The sequence below is a fragment of the Triticum aestivum genome, chromosome 6A (genome assembly GCF_018294505.1).
Source record: "Triticum aestivum cultivar Chinese Spring chromosome 6A, IWGSC CS RefSeq v2.1, whole genome shotgun sequence".
Classification (NCBI taxonomy): domain Eukaryota; kingdom Viridiplantae; phylum Streptophyta; class Magnoliopsida; order Poales; family Poaceae; genus Triticum; species Triticum aestivum.
Genome location: NC_057809.1, coordinates 605,517,807 through 605,528,414, shown reverse-complemented (window position 1 = coordinate 605,528,414; position 10,608 = coordinate 605,517,807). Strand labels below are relative to the sequence as shown.

The following is a 10,608-nucleotide window of genomic DNA, read 5'->3' as shown; positions in this document are numbered from 1 at the left end:
CACTGGTTATTCGCCAAGGCCTGCTCTGTTGGGTCAGGGTCAGCCTATACACCGATGACGTTAGTCTACTTGTGTCTAGTAGGGCAGCAGATATTCAAACTACCAAACAAATGTGAAGAGAAGGTAGAAAATGTTAATCATGTGTGCAGAAAATCTTTGTGACATTGAAAAAATGTCAGGCATTTATATAAATGTATGTGCCATTTCAAAAAATATTAATACAATGCAAAAAATGTTCACGTACTTAAAAAATGTATTGTGCTATCAAAAAATGTATGTTACATTTTTTTAAATGTTTAAAAGTTTCAAAATTGTGTTTGTGACATTTTAAAAAATGTTTATACATTGTAAAAAAATGTTTGCGTGATGTAAACAAATATTTATTACTATTAAAGAAAATGTATTCAACATTTTAAAGAAATTATCTGGCATTTAAACAATATGTTCATGACATTTAAAAAAATGTTTCTACAATGTAAAAAAATGTCCCCGTAGGTCATAGACTATTTATTTCCATTAAACAAATGTGTGTGACATTTTAAAGAAATATCCATATGCTTCCAAAATGTCCATGGCATTTTAAAAATGTTTATCAATGTTAAAAAAATGTTTGTGTGGTTTAAAAATATTTTATTGCCATTAAAAAAGTGTACAACGTGCATTAAAAAATGTACCTTGTATTTGAAAAAGTTTTCAAAACATGTATTTCTTTAAGAAATATTGGTATTATCTGTTGTGATTGCATGTCGTCGACTAAACGACCTGCATCTTGCATGTATGAAATATAGTTTGTATCTATGGTAGAATAGCATGTGCTCCTGTACTTTAGGTGCAACGGTCGTACGAGCTTCTGGGCCACTGGATATGAGGGGCTGGTGTACTTGTGAGCAATTCTCAGGCTCTTTGGAGTTGTTTTTTTACAAAAAAATGAGATCCCCTAGGAGCCCTTGGATCTGAGATCTAACAGCTCTCAAGAGCTCGTAGCACCGTAGCAGAGGTGCTCCCTGATAGTCTCCCTTGTATCAATAGCATCCAGAGAGACAACTAAAGTCATGTCAGTCAACAAAGTACCATGAATACATCAGTTGTTTGTTCATCCAGGGGAGCTGACAAAATCCTTTCTTGTCTACTTGGTACTAAGAAGTCAGCCTACACCAGCAGAACATGGCGCCTGGTTACCAGCCTCACCATGCTCCGTTCCAAAAAACACTTCATACATATTGTGAAAGATGGAAGGTGTCGCATGTCCCTTATGGGGATATCAGTTTTTCCATCTAGCATTAGCCTTTTAAATGTTGCTTCTGCATTGCCCCCTCCTATATATTTTGCTGGTGTCCTCGTTCTTCTAAATGAAAATGGTTCATGCAGACTGTAGCCTGCGGTATTTCCATTGTTGTCCATGTATAACTCATGACAAGGTAACACAGATGTTGTGCTTCCTCGTGATAAAGATGACACACATGCATGACCACAAGGAAATATTGCATGACTCGGCTAGTATTGAAAATCCGCATCAATATAAATAGGTGAGGTCGGGAGGGACAGGCATGCATTGCTTGTTCTACTTATTACTCTTTCACGATCCATATGATATACTGGGGCAAAACAAACACTTCTATCCTTGATACATTTTCATGATATAGGGACCTCTATACCCTCACGCCCCAGAAGCCATGATAAAAACGATGAGGTGTGACATCAGCGAGCGATCCAGCAATCAAACCGAAGGATTTCCGTCGGTGAGTGCAATGTGTGTATAGAGCTTTTGGAGCTCTCAATTTCCGTAGTCACATGTGCTAAGAGGGAGCGTTCCAAGATTAATTCAGCCAGGGCCTCTAACAGCATATGGTTTCTCTATGTTCATTTCACATGACGTTGAATGTCAAATCGTGTCGCCGCATTCCAGCGCCCGATAGAGGCGGCGTGGAGAGGGTCGTTGGTTCTGAGTGGCCGATAACCAGAACAGCGGTTTTCATGAAAAGTATGTGCCGGCATGAGCACTCTTCATATCATTCCTTGTTCCTAAAACTGATGATATTTTAAAGGGGAAAGTGTCGTTCGTCAAACTGGTATTTTCATTTTAGAACTTGTCTGACGTGCAGTGAGTACAGCGTTGCATTTTTTTTTTGTGGGTACATACAGCGTTGCAGATGGGCTGTGAAGACGGACCAGACGGCCCATCGAGTCCTCTGAACCCGGCACGAACGGGCCCAGCTCTACTGCCTCCTTTCCGTTCCCTTACCAATTTAGCCCTCTCTGGTCTCTGCCGTGAACGCGTGTTACGATCGAACACGAGGGTGCGTGGACTCTTTCGTCGTCACCTCCGACCCCGAGTCGAGAAGGCCTCTCTCTTCTGCCTGTGCAGCTCCGGCTCCGCCATCGCCGTCGACTCGACAATAGACTTGCACGTTCGTTCTGCATCCACCACGCGCGCGCTCCGATCGATCCGCTGCAGGCTCCGATGGCGCGCGTCCGCTGCCCCCGTGATCCCGATGGCGCGCCCGCTCGTGGCCTAGCCGACTTGTCTGCCCGCACCGGTAATTCATCAGCAATTCATCTCTCTCTAATCTCTATCACCGGCGAATCTACCGCCTTTGCACCGTGGTTGCCAAACATTACAATAATGTATATATAGGCAATGTGACTTCAATACTACATCGTATCGGATCAAAATCTACAGAAAATACACCACAGAGGTGTATTTTTTGATCTAAAAATCAGCATGACCACGAACAGTTCCAAAATAACATCAAAATCTTAGATAATTAGTGTTAAGTAGTACATAGTAGGAGTAGTATTTTGCTTTTTTAGAGAGCGTGTCATGGCCTCTTTGTCTGTACCTATCTATCTCTTGTCCTACTCCCTTTGTATATCAAATCAAAATACAAGACGTTTTCTTAGTAGTATATGATTGGTGGTTGTAACCTAATTAAACGAAGTTATTTCTCATCTGCCAAATAGCAAACCCTAATTAAGCTAGCATTTATTTATTTTTTGCAGAATTTGAAGATGATGGAACAGACAAGCTGGACATAGTGGACAGATGCATCAACAGCCTCCACGAGAAGCGGCGCTCAACGCGCGAGGCGGGCATGGAGGGGCTCGTCGGCCTCCTCGAGGGCTTCATACCGATGGACAGGATCGACTACCGGTGCCTCACGATATTCTTCCGGTGTAGAGCCTCCCTCAACACGGGTTCCGCAAGGGAGGCCTTGCTCGCTTACCGCGCCATCGGCCTCCTCGCGCTCACCGTCGGCGACAACGCCGACTGCTCCAAGGAAATCCTGACAAGCACGCTCCAGCTCCCCACACTCATGAAGACGCTACGAGCGCCGTCCGGCGACGCGAAGGTGGTAGCTGCTCTCAACTGTCTCGCCATTGTCACTTTTGCTGCCGCACGTCGCCCCGAGGACGTGGAGCCATCGATTAGGGCAATTTGGGGCGTGATCAGGCTTTCCAGAGCTGACAATAGGACCAACCCCGTGGTCTTGATCACTGCCTTGTCCGCGTGGGCGTTGCTTCTCACCACCCTTGGTGACTTGAGGACGTACCCATATGCCTGGAAAGAGGCAACGATCCCCTTCCGCGACCTCGCCGAGCTCCTTAACACCGACGACCCGGCCCTCTTGATGGCCTCTGGCGAGGCGCTCGCGGTGTGTGCGGAGCTCAGCTTGATGCAGCACGCCACTCCAGAGGACATGGAGACGCTCGGGATCAAAGTGTCCGACCTCGCAAGCGGCACCCATGGGAATGACAAGAAGCTCACCGGGCAAATTAGGGCCATGTTCCAGCAGATCGCCGCCATCATGAAACGAGGCCAGTGCTCATATGAGGAGTTGATACCGACGACATGGAGGCAGAGATGCGTGCTCATGGTCTCCAAGTGGGCACGGCTAGCACAGCTCAACTTTGTAAAGCGGTTCCTAGGCAAGGCTTTCATCAAGCACCTCCATGGCAACCCGCTCTTTCGGGAGTCCTCCTTCAACAATGTCGCTGCCAACGAGACGAGTGACCTACCCGTCAAGAAGAGCAAACAGCATAAGTTTGGTAGAGAAAAACAATATACTGCGGCTCTTAAGAGAGATCGCATGATTAGCTGGGAAAGCAAGAACGACTTCCTACTTCTTTAAGCCACGCCGATGTACTGTTTAATCACATGCTTCGATGTTCCTATTATATTTCTCACTACTTATATATACCTATACGAATTTCTCAGAGATTGGGTGGTTCTTGTTAGGGAGTCAGAAATAAGTATTTCCAGTCGCCGGAGAAACAACAATCCGGATATAATTAACGAGAGATGGGATGGTAGCACACAGACCAGTGTTTATCAATACATGGAGGTAGTCTGCGACCGATACGTGGGTTTTTTTTTTTTTTTGCGTGCTAATAAGTCTAGTACGACAATATTTCAAATTCAACGAGAAATAATTCAAAATCAATTAGATTAATCGGATGTTCAACAAGTTTTTCATGAATGGATCATGGCGTCCTACGCATGCTGCCCCTTAAACTTCATCCAACAGTATATGTGCGTAAATGGTTTGTCCTCTATCCTGTGATACATCACGGCATCACGTACTACACAAATGTGTAGAGCAACATTGAGTGAATGATCAATCAATCATTGAGCAAGAAGAAGTAAAATTTACGATTTACGATCTCCACGGCTGTCGCGCGCAATGGCTACCTTAGGGCATCTCCGGCCGCGCTCCCAGGAAGGCCTCCCCAGGCGATTTTTTCGCGCCGGCGCCAAAAAAACAGCCCAGTCGCGTCCCCAGGAGCCCGATTTTCGCCGGCCTAGGCCGAAAACAGCGCCGGCGGACCCAGGCCGAACCCGGCGCGCTGGGGACGCCTGGGGGCGCCGGGGCGAACTGTTTTGGCGCGAAACAACCGCGGGCCCGCCGCGTCAGCGACACGGCGCCTCGTCTTCCCCCAACGGCCTCAGTTCCAGCGGGGAATCAATGCCAAGGCTGCCGCCGGTCAGCCTTGCCATTGATTCCTCACGGGCGGCGCGTCACGGGACGGCGCGCCGACGCCTCCCCTCCCTCGCACGCATACACACGGGTGCGGCGCAGCTATATAGCCGGTGGCCTGCACTCGCCTGTGCCCACACCAGCCCCGCCCCCCGCCGCCGCCCAACTCCTCCCTCTCCCTACCTCTCCCGAGCACCGCCGCCCAGCCCCTCCCTCTATGTCCCTACCTCTCCCGAGCCCGTCGCCATGGCGGAACGCTTCCTCGAAGACGAGGCGGCGGCCAACGGCTTCGGCCGCCGTTCGCTCCACGAACAGGAGTCCTGGCTCCTGTTTCAGGCGAACATTCCAGCGCCGCCGGACATGCGCGCCGGGCCGACGGGGTGGGGGCTCAGCGCCGGGGGAGTGCCCATTCCCCCGTTGCCCGACGCCGTGGCGAAGCCGAAGTACTTCGCCGAGGAAGTCGAGGTCGTGCGCGCCTCCCTCACCGACGCCCAACTCTTCCTCCCCCAGTACGCCGTCGACAACCACGCGGCTTGGGCAGCATATTTTGAGCGCCGCCAGCAGTAGCGCTTGGCGTCCATCAACGGCGCGCCGGTGGTTGGTGGCTGGCAGAACAGCGAGGGGCGCCACCTGTGGTGGGGCGTCCCCGGCCGCACACTCGAGGGCGTGCTGACGTACCTCGAGGGCGGCAACGACCCGCCGTTGGCGTACCCGGCAAGGGCGGCCACCCCGGCGTAGCACCGACGCACCGGGCCATGGGCGCCAAGGAGGTTCGGGTCCTCCTCCTCTTCTTCCTCCTCCCGATCTTCATCGCACTCCTCCGGCACTCCGGCCCTGCTCGGCGTCAAGGCCGAGCCCGCGGCGGAGACGCCGCTCGGCCGGCGCACTCGCAGCGCCGGCATCGTCATCAACGAGGGCGGCCGGCGCGCCTACTCGTCGGCTCCTCCTCCGCGCTTCGTCAAGCCAAAGACGGAGCCGGGGCTCGCGCCGGTGAAGACGGAGCCGGCCGCGCCGGTGACGACGGAGCTCGACGACGACGACGCGGCCCTGGAATGGGCGCGCAGGGACTCCATAGAGATGGAGAAGGAGCGCCTGGAGAAGGCGAAGGAGCGCCAGTGCGCCGCCCTGCTTCGCTTCGCGGAGCGTCGACGCGGCCGCGACGAAGGCGAAGTCTCGTCATCTGCGACAGCGACGACGACGACGACGATGCGCCGCCACCAGTCCGCCATGGCGACGCCGGGCAGGGGTCCAGCAGGGGCGCCCACATCAAGGAGGAGAAGGCCAACGACGACGATGGCGGCGACGGCGGCGACTTCAGCCAGTTTTTCCTTTAGATTAGTTTATGTATATGTGCTATGTAATGAAAATCCGCGAACTTCGCCGAAATGTGCCGAAATTTATCGTGTTTGGCCGAAATTTATCGTGTTTGGCCGAATTTTATCGTGTTTAAGCCGAACTTCGGCGAACTTCTTTTATTTTAAAACGTGCCTGGGGGACGGCCCTGGGGCCGGCGGCTGGGGACCAACTCGCCCCCAGGCCCAATTTTTGCGCCGGCTCACCCCCAGGCGGCGATTTTAGGCGCCCCCTGGGGGGCCAACGGCTGGAGATGCCCTTACCTCCAGCATATCAACCGCGCCACAAAACTTGCCGACGGTGGTATGAATGGTGTACCATCGATATGCTAACGACTTCACATTGCGTTTATGGATGATGTGCATGTTGCAGGGCGCAATATACTATCGTGCGTGTAACGAATCATGCACGCTCTGCCAGAAGAGCCCCCTTCTGCTTCTATCTACGGGATTCGCGGATGCAGTCAACCACGCATCGCACAACAACTCATTCTCCATACTCGAGTACCCTGCCATCCTTCGTATTCTAAAAAACGACAGCAAGCTAGAAATTTAGCTCAATGGCATTTGAACGAACACCTGCCAAGCATGGATCGTCATAGACGTCGTCGACAGTGGGGCAGAGGGTACCTGGCTGCGGACGAATCCTAGATGGACGGCGCCGTACTACAAGGCGAACATGCGCGTGGGTACGTCCGACAATGCATGGGTGGCAGCCGGGAAGATACATCAACAGCGTTGGAGGAGAAGGTTGCGGATACAGAGTATGGGAAAGCATGTATATTTTTTATGGCAAAACACATCCAGTCCAAACGGATGCGGTTTGAGGGCCCGCTTTGAAATGCCGTTACCACATGTCCACAACCGGCCTGGATTGTCCCGCGCCCCTGCCCGCCTACCTGCCATCTGTTGCTTCGCCCCAAATTAATCCCAATCAACCCGCTGCTCCTCCCGAGTGCTTCGTGGCTAAGCCTCCGCCCGCGCTCTCCGAGCACGGTGTAAAAGAATATCCGTTCCTCACACCGCCAAACCAGTTGCCAATCTCGCTCGATCACCGATGGAGGAGGCCTGCGAGATCGCGCGCCTGCCGGAGGAGCTCCTCTCGGCGGCGCTCGCCCGCACCTCCCCGCGCGACGCCTGCCGCGCAGCCGCCATCTCCCCGGCCTTCCGCGCCGCGGCCGACTCCGACGCCGTCTGGGCCGGCTTCCTGCCCCCCGGCGGCCTCCCGCCGCTCGCCGACGGGGAGCTGGCTGCCCCCGCCCCGCCCTCCTCCAAGAAGGAGCTCTTCCTCCGCCTCTCCGCCGGCCCCGCCCTCCTCCAGGACAAGCTCGTGGTACGTGCCTGCACGACCATCCCCCAACTCTACTAACAGATTCGTCCTCGTTTTGACTTGATTGTTCGGTGGTTGTGCGCGCGCCCGCAGAGCGTGTGGGTGGACAGGGAGACCGGCGCCAAGTGCTACATGCTGTCCGCCAGGAACCTCTTCATCGTGTGGGGGAACACGCCCGAGTACTGGACCTGGATCCCACTCCAAGACTCCAGGTTCGTTCGTCGCACTCTCCTGTTCTGGTGCAGAGGTGCAGATTATCCAAATTATATCTAGCCTGTGTTCCTGAATGTTTCTGAATGTTGCTGCTCATCTAACTGCAATTGCATTTGATCTGATTGTGCTGTTGCTTTGTGGTCTCACGTGTCTGATTGCAATTAATTTGACGTGGTTAATTTGGTGCAACCTGCAACTGTGAGTGGTAGGATGGTACTAGATCAAACTACCTTTGCTGTGAGCCAAAAACTCAGAATAGGGATTTCAGTATGGTTCTGACTAGCAAATTTTATGATAAGAATATCACTTGAAATCAGTTGTTGAAGATCCCGAAACTGTTTGAAACAGGTTAAGTTGAAGTCAATTTCATTTGGCAAGTGGCACAACTAAGTGCTACTTTTATCTTCCACGCTGTCAAGAGCGAAGGGCATGCCCTTTACAACTTTGTTTTTTTATGAACTATGCACAGCACATAGATGACACTTTGCATGAACAATGTGATTTCTACTATAATGTACCTTTTTCACAGTCGGCAATCTTTGTTACAGACTCTGACCCTATGTTTGCGGCAGGTTCTCCGAAGGTGCTCAACTCAGGCATGTTTGCTGGCTCGAGATCCGTGGGAAGATACACAGCAACCTGCTTTCCCTGGACACAACCTATACCGCCTACATGGTCTTCAAGAAAACTGATGATTTCTATGGGCTGGCATTTCCGGTCCAGGAGGCATCGGTCAGCGTTGGAGCAACCAACTTAACCCGCAAGGTTTGCCTCCAACATAACAATGATGATGACGACGGCGACGGCGACAATGATGACGATGACGACTACGATGACTGTGGGATGCCCGAGAACTACTGGTCCATGAGAAGGAATGGCCTACACAAAGAAAATGTCGCACTCCCTCAGCAAAGGACCGACGGATGGATGGAGCTGGAGCTGGGCGAGTTCTTCAACGAGGGGGGTGAAGACGGCGAGGTGTCCATCAGCCTGACGGAGGCCAAAGGTGGGAACTGGAAGAGCGGCCTCATCGTGCAGGGCATTGAGATCAGACGTAAGAAATCAGGCTGAGTGAGGAGCTCCTAGTAGGATTAAACTTGCCCGGGTCAAAGTAAATGAACAAAGAAAGCATATCGTCTGTAGTCATCGGCGGCGCCAGGGGTATTCACGTGTATTCATATGAATACCCAAGATTTGGCCCAAAAAAATTAATACATGTCTTATTTAGCAGCCCACAGCCCACAGAGGATACCGGCTACGCTCATCCGTTCACTCGATCCAGCCCCCACTCGGTCGTTCCCCAAGTCCCCAACCTAACCTAGCGACTGCGGCCAGCGGCGGCGGCGGCGGCGAGTAGCGGCCAGCGCCCAGCGGCGGCAACGGCGGCGAGTAGCGGTCAACGGCGGCGGCCAGTACTGACTGCAGGCAGCGGCAAGCAGAGCCGCTGAACGGGCGACCAGCGGCAGGCCGGCAGCTGACCAGGTTCTATTCTCCTCTTCTCCTAGTTCTAACTTCCTAATTCCTATGGGCTCATGCGGCAGTGCCTGATCAAATTGAAGCAGCGCCTGGAGCATCACGGAGCGAGCTAGTGCTGGATTTGTCCTAGTTCCTAATTCCTAGGTCCTAGTCAAATCACATGATCCTAATTCCTAATTCCTAGTTCTATTATCTGTAGGTGGATTTGCAGTGCAGTTAAATTGGACAAATTGCTGCTAGTGTTGGATTTGAATGCAACGAGCTACTGCCTAAGGTGGGTATTCTGGGTTAAAGTTTTGGGGACAAATTGCTGCTTGTGTTGCTGTCAAATATGCACATCACTCTGCTACTGCCTACTCAGTGCGCGAAAATATTATTGGTTGAATAATTCGGTACAACTCCTCTGCCGTTCATGATGCTGTAGAATGATTTTTCTGTGTCAGGACAGATTGCTTGTGCTGTAAAATGCATTCATATTCATTTGTTTAGAACGATCCAAACACTAGTTTGCTACACGACCAACTTAGTAGATTACTAGATTGCTGATGTAATTTTTTTTCTAATCTTGTATCACAGATGAAGAAGAAGGGTGTTAGTATTGTTGCATTGTGGGAATGAGCTATGTGAAGAATAAGCTAAACAAAATGGGTGATGAATATCTGAACAATTGTTTGGTTACATTTGTTGAGAGAGACTTTTTCGATCAAGTGAAGGATGAAGATGTCATCAATCTGTTCCAAAAAGGCGATCGCAAAGTTATATTGTAAGAAGGATATCATCGCAAACATAGTTGAAGCGCACCGGTTAAAATTGTTGTATTTCTGGAACAACTACTGCGAGGGATCCAAGGGACCAGCGCTCTCTTCCCCAGCGCTCTCTTCCCCAGCCTGCCGCCGGTGGCCGCTCCGGCCCCGGCGTCCACCTCTCTCTTTCCCCTCCGCCGGGTGCCACTCCGGCCCCGGCGTCCACCTTCCCTCCGGCCATGGCGTCCGGTTCCAGCAGTCCTCCTTCGGTGTCCTCCTCCATGCGGCCTGTGGTGTCTGGGCTAGGGCTCTCTGCCTCCCCCGGGTCGGCGCGCTCCTTGTCCGCCGGTGCGGCTACCCTGGTGGCCGGGGCGGCGGCACCGGAGGCAGGGTGGCGACGGCCGGGTCCGTCTCGTAAGGCCATGTGGCGGCGGCGCCGGGCTCTGAGGCGCCAGCAGGGGGCTGGTGTCCAGAGGCGTGCAGATTCGCCGACTTCTTCGGAGAGGAGGCAGATTCCC

At 52.2% G+C, this 10,608-nt stretch overlaps 2 protein-coding genes across 3 annotated transcripts; both read left to right on the top strand.

Annotated features, from left to right (window-relative positions):
• The first annotated feature begins 2,296 nt into the window (after positions 1-2,296).
• Positions 2,297-4,237, top strand: LOC123131319 (uncharacterized). The gene is made up of 2 exons (XM_044551017.1): positions 2,297-2,537; positions 3,001-4,237. The coding sequence occupies exons 1-2, from the start codon at positions 2,462-2,464 to the stop codon at positions 4,128-4,130; spliced, it is 1,206 nt and encodes a 401-aa protein (XP_044406952.1). The 5' UTR covers positions 2,297-2,461; the 3' UTR covers positions 4,131-4,237.
• A 3,039-nt stretch (positions 4,238-7,276) lies between these two features.
• On the top strand, positions 7,277-10,150 carry LOC123128940 (F-box protein PP2-B10). Of its 2 annotated transcripts, XR_006463507.1 has the most exons (6): positions 7,277-7,661; positions 7,752-7,870; positions 8,444-8,925; positions 9,103-9,353; positions 9,547-9,621; positions 9,924-10,150. XR_006463507.1 is itself a non-coding variant. In XM_044549061.1 (3 exons), exons 1-3 carry the CDS (start codon positions 7,386-7,388, stop codon positions 8,940-8,942), a joined length of 894 nt encoding a protein of 297 aa, XP_044404996.1. In that variant the 5' UTR covers positions 7,279-7,385; the 3' UTR covers positions 8,943-9,101. The 2 variants fall into 2 exon arrangements, 1 of the variants encoding a protein (XP_044404996.1); XM_044549061.1 differs by lacking the exons at positions 9,103-9,353; positions 9,547-9,621; positions 9,924-10,150 and having other exon boundaries at positions 7,279-7,661; positions 8,444-9,101.
• Positions 10,151-10,608: the final 458 nt, after the last annotated feature.